Raw genomic sequence first — 17,422 nt, 5'->3', positions numbered from 1 at the left:
AAAAAGACAAATGTACTGTTTGTAAGAATAACATTATTCCTACTCCTAGTCATGTTCAAGTAACAAGCAAAAACGTAAAGTTGTATTTCTCGGATGTCACATTGAAACAACATGGCGCCAACATGATTGGCATTCGTGTAACAGCATCATGACATCAGCTTAACATGTTGTGACCTTTGACATTGATATAATTAGCATTTCATGTTTTTTATTTAGTACAATTTTTTACTGAATATGATTTTTAATCAAAATATATTGATATATAATGTTGTTATAATTGTCAATTTTATATTGTGGTCATTATTACTGTAGTGTAGATTCATCATCAGCGTTATCATCAATATCATCATTATCAACTTCACCATCTCCCATATTTGTGCAAATCATTATTTGTAAATAAAAATAATTTTTATCTAAGAAATTGTATTTCTTATTGTTTATAAATGAAGGAAATAAAATAATGAATAAATTAATGAATAAATTCAATTATAATTCTGAGATATGTGAATGTTGATGAACAACAAAATTATATTTAAAACATTATTTTTTATACGGCTTGTTTTTACAGTAAAACTTGATTTGTGAATGGCCAAATTATGCTATAATATTATTGTATATTACATTAATAAATGTTTGATTACATTGGTACATGAATTATTAAACATATTCAGATGCATACATTAATGTTTTGATGACATGAAAGTTTCATGTTACCATAATGGCTGCGGAAGTCATCTTGAAGATATTCTGATTTTTTTTTCTCTGCATAAATACATTATACATTAGTAATTTAAATGTTGTTATAATTGAAGTTAAATTTTGTTTGTATTTGCTATTTTAACCAAGTTTAGATTTGCTAACCAAGTTTAGATTTACTAACCAAGTTTAGATATGCTAACCAAGTTTAGATTTGCTAACCAAGTTCAGATTTGCTAACCAAGTTCAGATTTGCTATTACCAAGTTCAGATTTGCTAACCAAGTTTAGATTTGCTAACCAAGTCTAGATTTGTTAACCAAATTCAGATTTGCTAACCAAGTTTAGATTTGCTAACCAAGTTCAGATTTGCTAACCAAGTTTAGATTTGCTAACCAAGTCTAGATTTGTTAACCAAGTTTAGATGCTAACCAAGTTTAGATTTGCTAACCAAGTTTATATTTGAGTAAAAAACTTTAGCTTTGCTAACCAAGTTTAGATTTGAGTAACAAACTTTAGGTTTGCTAACCAAGTTTAGATTTGAGTTAAAAAATTTAGCTTTTGCTAACCAAGTTTAGATTTACAAAGTTTAGATTTGGAAATCAAGTTTAAGTTTTGTAATCAAATTCAAATTACTTAACAAAGATCAGCTAGTGTTTTAATTTTATAAAGATTAGACTTAATAACTAAGTTGAAATTTCCAAAACCCAATTCATATTTGACCATTACTCACAGAATTGATAACCAATTGAATCATTCTATTGGTCACGTTTACAGTTTTCATTTTATATGTTTTATTTTATCAGTTGTCAATTTAAGTACTGTCCGTGTACTTATATGGTTATTGAGTATCTTCTTCAACTGACCAGTATCCATAGTAACCACAACTTCTGTGAAATCCAAGAACATACTAATAGGTTTATTATAATATTTAAATTAACTATGTAAATTTATGCAATATACCATCTACCAATCATTTCCAAGGTAAATTTTTTTCAACAACATTATTAGATTGTAAGCCTTTATCAATAAATTATTGACAATTATTTCCCTTGAATAGGTGCTGTTGAAGGGCTGGCCTTGCCGACAACAGCAACCAATAATGTGGCCTGACAACATAGCAAGGACACATTAATCCATTATGTAACTTAGTTAATTACATAAAGTTGCTTTGATTAGATTTTTTCTTTGAGAACTCCTGTTCAGCAGTGTATGTCCAGCTCGAGGTCATTCAAATTTGTTTTCTAGCATGCATGGCTTGAATCTACCGTATCAATGTCCACTGTCTATATCTTGATACAGTGGGAATACTAATTTCGGTATCATTATACCAACGTCGAATGCTTGAAATTTAAATATTACCATACCTTTATCTTGAAATCGAGATGGAAATTCTTAGCAGTTGGTTGGTTATTGTTCATTGTACGTGAATAGTATGCAATGATCCGTTTTAAATGTCATAACTCTGTCGGTGATCTCTTTTTATTTTTATTTTCCTTAAGAATTCTTGACAATAATAGCAAATTGTATTTCCTTACCATATAATTCATCAAGTCATTTCCATTTTTTTGTTTATAAGTAAATCCGTTTTGCAGAAGTACTTCAATAAAAAGGATACAAATTATAATACAAACAGTTCTATTTAAACAAGGCAAGAAGAAAGTAATTATAATATAAAAATAGTTGAAAAATTTAAAACTAGTTATGCTTGGTTGTAATTTTTGAAAAATATGTACTTTTTTTTTTTTTCGCAAAGTAAAGGTACTTGAAATACACTCAGTACTAATTCCTGTGAAATTTTACTTCTTGTAGGATTAGATTGCTACAGCATGTTTATTTCATGCCTAGCTTTTCTGGATAAATTGACATTGGTCCAGTGAGAGTGCTACAACTCAAACATAACAATTTATCAAACACCCCTATCAGACAATAGTGTATTTCAAGAACTGTAACTCCATCATCTCATAACGATAATCACATTGTTGAGTACTTTTTTTGTCGATTTTAGCCTCGTTTTTTTATCTGCTTTTTCAAATCAATTCAAAATAAACATTTATTTCCTTCAATTGCAGAAAAAATAGGAACAAAATCTATAACAAAAATGAAAAGTAATAATAATAAGGTTAAAAAAAAAAGGAAAAACAAATGGCAAGAAAATTAACGTACAAATCATTACTTTCATTAGAGAATCATTAAAAGAATGTTAATATTTCTGTATGAGCATGGAGAAATAATTGGTGTGAGACTAAATATAGTGTATTCAAATTAGACAGGTGGTAGTACAGTAGTAGACAATCACAGAACGATGCTTAAGCCTTATCTACACTATCATGTGACAAAAAAATGTGATGATGTCATATCAATACCATATTTGTGCATATCACTGCCATATTTGGGCACATCACACTTTTTTGTCAAACTAATTTGATAGTGTAGACAGAGTATTGGTTACCTTTTAATAGATATTAGCGAGCTTATTCACGAACTTACCAAAGAGGATGGGTTTGGAATTGGTTTCCTGAGAATTAATGCTTTGCCAACCACTTCCTGGATAAGTGCGTTAAATAAAATTTAAGTATAGACAAAAGTTATACAGAAATCTGATTGTTGGACATTATTTTGTTTCCTAAACCTCGTTGGCAGAGCTAGCTGCAGAAACCTTCATTTGTACTATACGAATAGTACTGTTTCATTGACATTTTAGTGCCAGGATTATTAAGCTGATTTTAGTTGAAAAATGATTTAGTGAGTGATGTTAGAGTTGAACCAAGACTGTGAGATTGTAAGGACAACTGTCATTTACCAACAAAGTGCAGTATGTATTTTTTTTTTGTCTATTCCGTGCCTAGCTTACCTAGCCAATGTCGGTTTATCCAGGTAAGCTAGCACTTATAGACTACCAACACCACTTTTGGTTTGTGTAATTGTCTTTTTCAAAAGTTAAAAACTATAAAGGACGCTTGCTTTTATTATGTTTTTTTGGTTGTTACTTGTTTTGTTAAATATTACATATCTCATATTGAGATCATCAGGCCGTGATTGGCTGGTTAATTTTATATAAAACATCTTTGATCTTGTGAATGTGTTGTGCAATTATGACCTATGATCTCAAATGCATTTGAACATTCAAGTTTTTTTTAAAACCTTCAAGAAAAGTATGATAGTGAAATTGTAATAGGCTAAATAATTAAACAGAATTATTCGACCCGTGTGGGATTTGTGTGGGATTTGTGTGGGATTTGTGTGTGTTGTTCCCTAATCCCTACGGATTTTGTGCCCACACAGTTTTAACGGAAAAGCTGCATAATAGATTGTCATTGTTAACTATGAAGCGTTAGATTGTCAGCCGGCCTTATGGTGTAATTCTGTAACCACTTTACTATTGGCAAATCTCGTTGTAATACTCGTTGTAATAACTACTGTATGTAAGAGAGCACAGTAATTTTCAAGTAGATTGTATTTGTGATATTTTCAATATTTTATCTCAGCTCTATATTGTATGATAACCTTGCATTATAATGGTCAGTGTATTATGGTCAATATACAACCTTGCACACATTGAAGGACACCTCTTACAGATGCTAAAGTGTTGAGGTCATACTTAAAGGTCAACCTCAAGCTTAATAGTCACCTACTAGTTGCTAGCCTTCTCCTGTCAATCAAATATTGCTGTTTTGTCACCTTGTGTTTCAACCATACATTTGACCTTTGACCTTGTTCCTTGTAGAACATAATCCACAAGCTTGATTATAGTATTGTTTCTATGTTGTTCAACAAACTTTACTTTTACTAATAATAATAATAATCCATCCACTCATCCATATAACCTTTAAGATTTTTGTGTCAAATTATCTATACATTTTTTCGCAATTAACTACCCAATTCTGCACAATAAAGCACCTAAATGTAGGCCTATATTTTAAAATATATTGGAGGTTTAAGGAGGAGAAGGGGTACATTTGAGATTGAAGCAAAGTGGGCAGTACTGTACAGTTGATCAGTACTGTATCTCCATGGAGTACTCCATGGTATCTCATTGCAATAGCAAATTCATGCAACGTCCTTTAAGCTTGGTTTCCACTTGGATGCAACACAAATATGTAAGCCCACCTTAATAAGAAGTTTGACCAATAATGTCTACTTATTTGCGGCTACGTTGTTGTGTTTAAGCCAGTGGGATTGAAGCTTTAAAGATGTAAATTGTCTCCCAAAAAAATGAAAAATGAAGATTAATAAAAAAGAGTTTTAATAATGTTAATCACTTCTGTAGAAAAAACTTTAAAAAGTTTCCACTAAATTCAGCCAATAACTCATTGACTTCCAGTCAATTTGACTATTTTTTGCTTTAGATTACAGTTTTTCAGGTAAATAATTTGTTTTCCATCCAATTTTTGGTCAGAGTGAATAAATATTATGCAACATTAAAATGGCATATTTAACCAAATGATTCAGGGGACAGTCACACAGTTTTCTTGATACCAAATAGTGTTTTGAAAGTGAATTCAAATTCTGAATCATTGTCCATAATTAATATTTTGTTTATTTTCCTAATTTGAATATACCTAGTATAGTTGTGTTGTAATTAAATGTAATTTGTATATATATATGCACTGATGAAGGGCTAGTGTTGCCCGAAAGCTCAGCTAACTTTTCTGGCTGTTTACTTTATCGTTTTGATTAATAGCTTTTCGCTTTTTTTTTGTATCTCCATTGAGATCCAGCCACTGATACCCACAGCATTGTCATTTTTTCAGAAATTTGCCTTTGGATTTATATATGTAATAATGTTTATATTTAGTATTAACTGCTACCTTTGCTCTAAGGCATTCTATTGGCCTCTTGGTTTTGGATGTGGATAAAATGAAATATTATTTCAGAGAGAAAAAAATATATAATAGTATAAGTTTAGTAAACGACCAATTGATGCACATCCTGTTAAAATATATATACCGGTATACCAATATTCAACGCTTCATTGCTTTCATAAACAAGTCTTTAGTTGTACAGTGCGTCACTCTGCTGTCCTATCCCATTCATAAGATTTAGGTTGGAAAGATTTAACAAAATATGATAGGCTATATTCGCCATTATACTGCTTCAGTCCTTGATGGTAATACCATTTGAAATTTGTGTGTGCGTGTCTACTATCTCATGTACTAGCGATTGCTATTAGAAATCATCAGCATACATATTTGTTACTGGTCAGTTTTTCATCTTTTTAATATAATTAGTTTGACCTTTTGATCAATGACCTATTGAGTCCAGTCATGTGCTGATAGCCAGTTGGTGTTGACAAAGCGTTTATTTTTTGAAGAAGTGTTCGCCATGTGAGATATAATTATAATGATATCTGTGTAGCCCTCACCTCTTAATTGGGTATTTATATAGGAATTATTTAACGCAGTAAGGAATATTTAACATGTTTTATCAAAGATCATGCCTTTTATTAGTGGTCATACCATTTCAAGGATCAACGTCTTTGTTTTCGTTATTTTTGTTTTGTAGTATTATTATAAAATTGATTTGTATTTTTATTATATTTTCTTTATTTATAATTTTGGTTACTCTTTGTCTTTACTTTAATTATGTTTGTTATTTCAAATCATTGTACCAGTGCACTAGTACTGAAAGTATCTACAGGATAAATAATAAATAAATAAATAAAATTATTTGTTATTACGGTATTTTGTTATTATATTGTGTTTTGTGATTCAATCGTAATGGTATGGGTTGTTGATCTGTTATTAAATACAACTTTTTTTTAATTTGTAGATATTTTGTTTTTTTATTTATTTTATTAAATTTGGCAAACACATTTTACAAAACAAAACAAGACAAAAAATAGCTAGATTGCGCCAAGGAGTGGCAAAAGAGGCAAATAGCTTCTGTCGCCAATTAGGCGTGCCACTCCAACAAAAAAGCTAAAACCTACAAAAATCGGTATAAATTTATATTATAATATAATAATATATGATTTTTTTAAATGTTTCCAACTTTTGCATAGAAATGAATTTCTGATAGAAAATCAGGTTATAAATCAATTTTTATAATATTAATATATTTTGTTAAAATTGTTTTTTTCAGGATTGCAGACTATTGCAGAACGACTAAACTTGCGTCTTCTTGTTCCGCGGAAGAAGATTACCGTTCTTCTGATTGGTAACCACTCGGCTGGTAAAAGTTCCTTCATTAATTGGTAAGTGTTCATGTTGTACGTTGGTGTTTCTTGATTCAAGTGAGTGAGTGGCGAGCGGTCAAGACAGTGGAACCGTAATTACATAGCTGAAACAGCGGCAAGGGTTCGAGGCTCACTCGCTCCATGGTCCAGGTAGTAGAGTTTTCTCAGATAAGGATTATAAACTGTAAGTCCAGTGTACACATCTAGTCGTTGTGCACTTTAAAGAACCTAGTACATCTTTCATGACGAGTAAGGGGTAACCCTGGTGTACTAGTACATCATACTGATCATAACTGGGCCCTCTATCTGGGAGACCAGTCTAAATAAAATATTTCAATTCAATCCCAATATTGGAATCCATTTTGAGATATTGCATTAGAGATATTTATCGACAAACAAAACCTACTAAAATTCAATTTTTACATCAGGACAAGTTATCACCAAATTTGTTTTCAAATGTCGATCATATATTATAGTTCTCTCTGTCAGGCAGTGGTCGGTAAATTTAAACATTGTCTTGCTTAATTGAACCCTGAAAGGATTGTAGCTGTTCGGATTGGACGATATTCTTGATAAATTTAGCCGGCGACTCTGTTAAATTGACCAAATTAAGTCCAGTGTGATCTAAGCACTTCTTCATCATGAATGGAAGTATATTCAATATCAAGTTGTGTTAGTTTAGGATTGTGGATAGAATTTCATCATTGCTTGGAAACTAGGGCACGTTATCGAAAGGTCAACTGGGATAAATGCCACCTCTCATCCTTTCTACTGGTGCAGAAGATGCATTACCAAATAGGTTTTATTTGACATATTGAGAGACAAGGGTTATCTGGATTGTATGTTTTATTTGGATAAACGTCACTTGACAACTGCTGTAGGTACGTGCATTATGATTGAGTAGAATATTTTCAGCTATACTGTGTACTTTCAAACATTATCCAGATTGAGCCTAATTGGGCACCTTAATTGTGTTAAGGTTGATGTAAAGCTCTGTCTACACTATCAAACTTAATGTTACAAAAAATTTGATGTGCCCATATATGGACACGATGATGTCATATCAACTACTATACTTGGGCATATTACTACCATATTTGAGCACATCACACTTTTTTGTCAAACTTCTTGTAGTCTAACTCTAATTTGGCACTTTAATTTTGTAAAGGCTGATGTAAAGTTCTGTCTACACTATCAAACTTAATGTGACAAAAAATGTGATGTGCCCATATATGGACATGATGATGTCATATCGCTACCATACTTGGGCATATCGCTACCATATTTGGGAATATCGCTACCATATTTGAGCACGTCACACTTTTTTTTTCAAACTTGTTTGATAGTGTAGACAAGCTTAAATGTACGTACGTACGTCCATAGATCAGGGAGACAATGCATAGAATGCCAGAATCTCACAAAAAAAGTGTTAATGAATATTCATCTCTTAACCATGTTTTTCCCAAGTTTCCCACCAGCTTGTCAATATTGAACATGAAAGTAGAGGGAATGAGATTCATGACATCAGCTTCACCTTCCCTCTCCCCAGTCCCTCTCTCCAGTCCCTTTTCCCAGTCCCTCTCTCCAGTCCCTCTCTCTCCAGTCCCCTTTCCCAGCCCAGTCCTACCCAAGTTCTCCCAGTCCTCTCCAGTCCCTTTTCCCAGTCCTTCCCATGTCCTTCTCCCCAGTCCCTTTTCCCAGTCCTTCCCCAGTCAGTCCCTCCCAGTCCCTCTTCCCAGCCCTTCCCAAATCCCTCTCTGTTGATCATTTTGTGTGACCCTTAAGCTAACCTGAACATGTCATCATTGTACATGAGACTTAGAGGGTCATTGTTATTTAGGACAAGTTCACTATTGGCCATAGGCACTTGTCACTTACAATTAAGCTAACTTAGGGAGTCTTGATTACATTTACCTTTACATAGGTTGAATAGTATCCCTTCTCTGATTGGTGGAGTTATATTGACCTCTGTGATTGGTTGAAAAGATTTACAACTAAGAATGCAGAATGTGATTATTAATATTAACAATAACAGTTGAATTTTAATAATTTGATATTGGAAATTGCAATTTTTTATGGAAATTAATCTTGTTGAGAGAAACTATAGTGAAACTTTATTATCAGAAAATTGAAGAGTAGCAAGAATTAGGCAGAAATTTTCAGTTATTTTAGTATACATTCAGTTATCAAGTTGAACAGCATTTGAAATATTAAATATCATTAAAGAACTGTTTTCAAGCTAAATTAATTTTAAATAGATAATCTTTAGTAGTTTTACAATAATTAATCTACACAAATAGTGACAAAACAATAAAAAAAAATATTTAAAATTTCAGAATTGTTCATACATATGCCATCCAACAGAATAAGAAGTTGTCAATTTACTGTAATTTAATAACTAAAAATTACAATATAAAAATGACAAGAATGATGTAAAGTTAAGTTTATAGTTTACTATTTTTGCAATACAATACTATTAATTGATGATTTCAAAATTAAATTTCATTATAAATCTTTTATTAAAATCCAATGAAACCTTTTCATCAAAAAATCCTATTTGAAATGAAAATTAAATTATTTAAAAAAAACCATAAGCACATTTAGTAAGAATAGATAAATGAATGCAATTTGAATATTATACAGAAACTGATGAATATTTCACTGATTTAATACATTTATGATTACGAGCTGTTTCTTCATAATGCTTGATAAATTACACTTCAAAAACCATTGATTTTGAGAAAGCATTCTGATTGGCTTGTTATCCAATTAAGCAACATACTTATTATAAAGTCAAACTTGGATTTAGAAATGTATCGAAGACATAGACCTTGTATATACAATTATAATTGTACTTATTTGAGTAGCAATTAAAGAACGAATTCACAGTTCTCAAGGGTAGTTTTTAAACGAAGAAGCTCGATTGTAGTAATAGGAAACAAAGTGGTGTTTTGTTTGACGGTTATTGAGTCCCCTCAACCAATCAGAATCAAGTTGTGTCGTCGTTTAATTTTCTGGAGAAGATACGATAATCCACAAACATGACCCTTTGATGATTTTAATATACGGGTATTATTATGTTGTCTATATCGTGCCTAGCTTACCTGGATAAACCGACATTGGCCTATTCACTCCAAGAAGAGAGTTACAAGTCGAATATATAACATTTAATGAAACATCCCTATCCGATAATGGTACATTCCATGAACCCCACCCTCAAGTGGTAGCATCCCAACATACAACCATCATAATTTCTTTTTGTTTCAATGTCACTTCATTTCCTCATCTCTTTCTTCCTTCATTTCTTATATTTTTCCCTTACTTCTTGAGTACTTCTTCATCTTTCATATCTTGCTTTTCCTCCTTCTTTCTTAATGTCTTTATGTTCCTGTTTCTTTCATCTTCTCTTTTCCTTCATTCCTGATAATTTTCCTTTCTCTCTGTTTTCATCTATAGTTCCTTAGCTCTTTCCCTCCTTATTTCTTTCCCTATATACAGTATTCCGTTGAAAGTTATGATACATCAAATGAAACCTTCCCAACCAGTATTCCTATGGTACTGTCTACTTTAACAATCAAAAGTTATCGCAAGTAAAAAAAAGTATAATTGAAATGGGTTTAAATGAAAACATTTTACTATTATTATGTATAGTTACTATTTTTTATGCTAGCAATTATCAAAAGTACTTTTATTATGACTTCACTTTGGGTCATGTAAATATAGCATTGTCCCTTGGCAGTAGATTTGTTTGTACCTATTGCTGTAGTTTCTCCTGATATTCCTACTAATATAAAATATATCTATTTAAAACTATAAAAATAAACTGGTTTCTAAGGCATCTAGTTTATCTATGTTAACATTCACATAATACGATTCTGATTGGCTGGCATGTAAAGCATTGTGATTGGTCTAGAAGTTTGTGAAAGTTTTCTGTGTGTTTTATGATTTATATTCAGGTTGCTTATGAAATGTTTCAGCCTTGTTTCTTTAGGAACTTTTCCTGCCCTTTTTATACCTCTTTCTCAAATGTTCCCTCACAGTATGTTTGTTCTTGTGGTCAGTGGACAAATATTGGCCTGGAGGCCTGGTTGGTTCAGGGACATGGTTAGTTTGCTCTTGGGAGCTAGGCCTTGATGCCAAGGCTCTTGAGGTTCATGGCAAACTGGACAAATGGTGTGATCAGCATAGAAATTTCCAATAATGAGAGATGACCATCAGCAGGCTAGCTTGCATTCTGCAAATGGAGGTCTTCTTGGCTTCATGAATATTCATCAAGGCTGTTTTCTTTATGTGCTGTGTAGACCTTCTGCAATAGTTAGATAGAATTTAGTAGTTATTCAGACACCAAAGCAACAGGACACTGTGACTCTCCAATTCAATTTCAACAAATCTTTACTTTAAACATTTTACATTACAGAATCTAAGGTAAGTTTCAAGATATCTTATTTATTCGCATCAGTGAATTGGATTCTATGATTGATTCTGCTGCAGAATTTACATTTTTTTATTATTTCAATATTTTGTGGTTAATTTTTTTTTCTTTGGCATTAATCGGGTGTGGGTCTTCTTTGCACAATTTATATTTAAAATTGTTTCATATAGGTCTACTTACTTGATTTCATTTTGCTTTTATGGTTGATTAATTTCAATTATCCAGATTTTTTGTAGTCTCAGTCTTAAATTTCACAAATATATTGTTCAGTTTTGTTTTCTGGATCTATAGCTTTTTGATCCATAAATAGCCATTCTTTGATGTGTGTATTACAATGGTTTCCTTCACAGGGCCCAAATAGTAGAAAAAAATAGAATTATACTTAGTATAAACATGGATTATTTCTCCATGATATAAATAAAACCGAAAATGTAATATTTTATTTTACAAAAAATAGCTTAGCAAGAAACATGGATTATTTCTCCATAAAACCGAAAATGTAATATTTTATTTTACAAAAAAAAAGCTTTACACGAATTTTTTTTACACAGTGATTTGTTTGTGTTTTATTTAATCCATCATGGTGGTTTTATGTTAAGACATTTAACAGTTTCAATAAAACAAAGCATCCTGGGATAGTATTTTGAATAATTTAATACGTTGCCTACATCCATCAGCCATTTCAAGAATTAACAGCTCTCCTTTATTAGTGATAGCCATGGCATAGTGTTGCAACCGAAATCCTTTTAACATTGCAGCGATTCTTTGTATTTTTGCTGGTCATATTAGGATATCTAACAGGCTCAGATGCCCTAGATACGGCCATTGTTTCTGTCGTAATTAATACTTTGTGTCCTTGTATTTAAGCTGGAAGTGCTCTCTAAATGTTTTCAACAATGCTATGTATAAAATCTATTTGATAGCACAAATAATATTTCTAAATATAGAATAACCATATAAAAGAATGAATCCAAATAATAAATAAAGTATACAATTTTTGACATTTTTGTATAGATTTAGTTAAATTTTACACTCATTCGGTAACCTGCTTTACATTTCGGAATTTATTTCTAAATTAGCAGAACAATGAATCTACTTTTTATCTTGTTAAAACATCATTTTTTTAAACTATACTTGTAAATTGTATTTGTTGTGCCTAGCTTACCTGGATAAACCAACATAGTCATTTTCTCTCCACTGAGGGGAGAACATATCTTGAAAAGTCTGGCCTTGTCTTTTGATAATTATAGGTGTGCTACAAATTGCACTCCTCAATACATTCAGGGGTGCTGTAGGTGTGCTGTTTGTATTTTGGTGTGTAGAAGTTTACCAAATTTGAGTGTGCCTCAAGGGCAGTTTAGGAGTGTGTTAGGAGAGTGATCGCACTCGCTCGCCTTAAAAGGCAAGGCCTGAAAAGTAACAAACATTTGAATATTATTTTGTCAAAGAATTTCATATTGTCTACTGAACTTACAATAACTGAATATACAATGTTGTATTGTAATTGAATATTGTAATTAAATTTTATATAAAAGTTTTCTTAGTGGAACAATAACAATTTTTAAAATTTATTAATTTGCTAGTAAATACATGCTGCTAAAAGTAAAATAATTAAACCAAATTTGAATTCTTTTGCAGGTATATTGAGGAACATGTCCAACGTACAGGTGTTGCCATCGAAACGCAAGGTTTTACTTTTGTCACTAGTGGCAGAAAACGAGAATCACTCACGGTAAGTTTTTGCGTTTTGTTGTGCACCTTTTTGAATAGTTGTCTTGTAGACATTTAGACAATTTATATAAATATAGATCAGGTATAATATTGTGTGTTTATTAAATTAATATCTATGCAAAACTATTTTTTGAAAATGTAAATTTTGTGAAATTTTATATATAAATATTCATATTCCCTCTTAAAATAAAGAGTATTACTATTAATATATCAAAAATCTGAATCTATATTAATTTAACTAAATCTTGTTAAAATGTTAGTTTGCTGTAAAATAAATAGTAAATATATAACGATAGTAAAATATTTATTTTAAATAATTACATGACCTTTCTTTGTATTTTTACAATACAGTTTAATTTTCCATTAAAATAAAAATAGATCATTTATATTTTGTAATAATTCTATAAAGCCTTGTCCTTCAATTGGATTTAATGTTTCAAATATCGGATAATAAAGCTTACAATTGAACTACAAAATATTATTATTGTATTTTAGTAAATTATTTTATAAACAAATGTATCTTTCGTCTATTAATAATTATGTAAAATTTATCTTTAGTTTTGTTTATAAAAATATATTATTGTTAAATTTCAATGTATTTTATAGTTCTCCATAACATTTTACGATAATTTGCTTTCTTTGTTGTTGATAGCTAATAACATATTATATTATACTAACAGCTATTCTTTAACTAAAGCTCTGTCTACACTATCAAATTGATATGTAACAAAAACATGATGATGTCATATCACTACCATGTTTGGGCATATCACTACCATATTTGGGCACATTACACTTTTTTTTGTCAAACTACTGTAGTTTGATAGTGTAGACAGAGCTGTAGATGATGATAAAAGATATTCTAAGTACATGCTCTGTCAATTTGTTTAAACTCCATAAACATAAATTTATTAAAATATTTATATTCTGAATTTTATTAATTGATTGTATATTTACTAGCTTATTAATTATTACTGTATATTTTTAATAGAAATTGTAATACTACTAAAGGTTGTCCAAGGATATATCTAATAATAGATTGGCTGAATAATCTATTTACTTTTAAAATATACTCTGGTTATTTGTTAACTAATTGCTAAAGCTAGTATTAAAGTAAGGCCAAACATATAATAGGCTGACCAGCACTTAAACAAAACTGATGGTCAATCATGGCCTGATTCCATGCAATGAGCATGCGCAAACCTTACTGGAAGGACATAGCTAATGTCCAGTTAGGTTGGTCATTGAATGTCCAGGGACATTAGACCATTAGTATGGACATCTCAATGAGTAAGATAAATTAACTGGCCTTGGGTATTAACAGGTGTCCATTGATTGAAAATCTCAAGGATCCCTCACCTGGGACTTTACCATTTTTCTTTGTAGAGGTTTATGTAAATATAACTATTATTTTTTAATAAAACCATTTGTTAATTCTTTTTTTTTAAATGACTGATTCAAAAAATACTTTATAATATATGCTATGCATCAAATAATAGTAAAAACTTAATTATTTTTTTCTGAGTTGGTAACAATATTCCCCTTTTATTTCTTTAAATTGAAATTTAATGTTTTAAACACCCCTCTTAATAAATGGTACAACTTACTGCACATTGATATGTTTCATAATGATCGGTATGTAACCTTGTTGTATTAGGATCACAAATTTAACTACAAAATATTGTTATTTTCATCATGTCTTCATTGTACAGCACTGTACTTTGACACACTTTATCTACAGTTATGTGTACTGTTTTTCTGCAAGAGAAAATAATTAAACATTTCTTTACGGGTTTTATTTCTTTTTTTTCTAGGGAAATGCAACATTGCATTTATACCCGCACTTCAAAGAACTGGCAAAGATCGATGGTAAGTTATTTTATTATATTTTTATTTAAAAAAGAAAACGTATTCTTCATGTTTGTATTTAAAAATTTAAAATCCATACAGAATACAAATTAGATATTATTTTTACAGATGAGTTTGTAGATATGTTTGACCTGTGGTTGTATTTTAATTCTCACCTGGTCAAATCCGTTCATTTATTTTGATCAGTAACGTGACTTTATACTCTATAGTATTAAGCAGGTTGAATACATTGAAATCCTGTAGTACTATAGTAACATATTTGCGTAAATTGTTTTCATTTATAGCTATTTTTCCGAGAAATAAATTGCTAGATTATTTGTAATATAAATAACAGGAATGTCAACATATTTAAATTGCTAGTGTTAAAAGTTAATTTGTTTTAAAAAAAAGGTATGTAAATTTTCTATATGTAAAAAATGTCAAATTTGATAAAGTGTTACTATAGTACTATAGTAGCATATTGGCGTTGATTTTTTCCATTTCTAGCTATTTTTCCGAGAAATAAATAGATTATTCGTAACATTCTATAAATAACGGAATGTCAACATATTTAAATTGCTAGTGTTAAAAGTTAATTTGTTTTAAAAAAAAAGGTATGTAAATTTTCTATATGTAAAAATGCCAAAATTGATAAGAAAGTGTAACTAATATTAAACACTTTTACTGTAAATACTATGGAAGTCTTTCCAACAATCTTTAAGATCACAGTTTCTCTTTGGTGTTTTCACTTGAAAGTGTATTTCTACCATACCTGAATTTGAAAATGCATAGGCCCTACTATTTGTCCATTTTTTATTTTCTAATCCATCTAGTTGCCACGCCCTTTCCTGACTTTCTATTTTAATTCAATTAAAAATTCTAATTTTATTTTTCTTTTGGATCACAAATTATAACAAAAGAGCTAAAAATAAGTAAAATACTAAAACAAATCCAGTCCCTATTTCTATAACATAAATTCAGCTTTGTAACAATTTGTTTATTTTCTTTCTTTTTCTTGAATTGTCATACTCTTTATTAAATAATTTTTTTATCTTTCTGGTGTATGTTCTCAAATTCTACTAGAAATGTTGATCTTCTTGCGTGGTTGTGTGGTTTTACACTTCCTTCACATACACTGAAAAAGTTGGCACCCTCTGTGCTACTTGTGATACCATCTTCGTGCAGGGTGTGGTTGTGGGAAGGCCCTCTGGTCTCTCCAGAAGACTTGTCACTAAACTTTCATAATTTTGTTGATGTTACTTCTTTGGTCTGGAAATCATCTTTTGCTTCATGTTACTACGCTTCACTGGTGTGCTGATGTGTCCTCTCAGACCTGCATCAGCTGCCCGGTGAAGTGTAGCCTCATGTGGTCCTTGCATCACTCTGACAATGGTCCTTGCATCCCTCTGACGATGGTCATTGCATCCCTCTGTCTGACGATGGTCTTTAATCCTTCTGATGATGGTCATTGCCATCCCTCTGTGTGACGATGGTCCTTGCAGCCCTTTGAATTGATGATGGGTCATTGCATCCCTCTGTCTGACGATGGTCGATGATCTTTCTGATGATGGTCTCTGCCATCCCTCTGACAATAGTCTTTGCATCTCTCTGATGATGGTCTTTGCATCTCTCTGATGATAATCATTGAATGGTCTTTAGCACCTCAAACTATCTAAAAGCAGTTAGTAAGGGTCAGCAGAATCTAAAAGAAAATTTTAACTACCGTAACACTGAAGCTAGCCTAGAGGGCGCTGCAAATTTACATACATTATACTACCACAACAGATGCATAAATTAGATCATTAAAGAGTCTATTGATAAAAAAATATTAACATCACGCTTGAACGCACACAATACGCTCAAAATATCAATGACATTTGTCTTGTAAACATTATGGTTATATGCTTCAGTGCACTTTATTTCATAAATTACATATTTGCTTGTGTAGTGTAATAATGCATTATATAATTCATGTTGACATTGCAAGGTAAAATGATCATTTATCGTATTATTTTACATAGTTTAGTGTCCAGAAAAAGGTTAATTAAAATATGGATGATGATAAATAAGATAAACAGTTTATCTTGGGTACAAGAAGCTAAAGATCATCATCAATAACATTTTTTAAATAATTTTTAACAATAAAAAAAAAACGTCTAATTCGTCTTTCTTCGTTTTTTTCTCTCCGAACCGAATTAGACATAAACTTTCTACATAACTATAAAACATTGAAAGACTTGTTATTAATATTATATATTAACAATATTATTAGGTTAATAAATAATTAAAAATATATTCTCAAATAGTATTTTTACAGACAAGTTTAAGTACTCACTTACTGTTATTATTTATTCAGGCAAAAGATACATTTTACAAAATATAATACAAATCAACAAATTAAACAAACACAACGCAAGGAGAAAATGGTATAAAATGGAAGAAAAGTACAATTTCTCATTTCCAATCTGTAAAAGTTATAGTGGAATTTATAAATATTTTAGTGCAATTACAGTTTCTCCAACCTTGCTCTTTCCGTGT

General features: G+C 30.7%; 1 protein-coding gene across 1 annotated transcript in view; it reads left to right on the top strand.

Moving 5' to 3' along the window:
• Window positions 1-17,422, top strand: part of LOC140045338 (uncharacterized) — a 44,615-nt gene that overhangs the window by 14,763 nt on the left and 12,430 nt on the right. Inside the window, exons 2-4 of the mRNA XM_072090193.1 lie at window positions 6,780-6,891; window positions 12,944-13,037; window positions 14,851-14,905. Coding sequence (XP_071946294.1) covers window positions 6,780-6,891; window positions 12,944-13,037; window positions 14,851-14,905 — 261 coding nt within the window. The remainder of the gene's footprint in view (window positions 1-6,779; window positions 6,892-12,943; window positions 13,038-14,850; window positions 14,906-17,422) is intronic.

The sequence above is a fragment of the Antedon mediterranea genome, chromosome 3 (genome assembly GCF_964355755.1).
Source record: "Antedon mediterranea chromosome 3, ecAntMedi1.1, whole genome shotgun sequence".
Taxonomy (NCBI): domain Eukaryota; kingdom Metazoa; phylum Echinodermata; class Crinoidea; order Comatulida; family Antedonidae; genus Antedon; species Antedon mediterranea.
The sequence above is the reverse complement of the archived record's forward strand: the minus strand, read 5'-3'. Positions and strand labels throughout refer to the sequence as shown.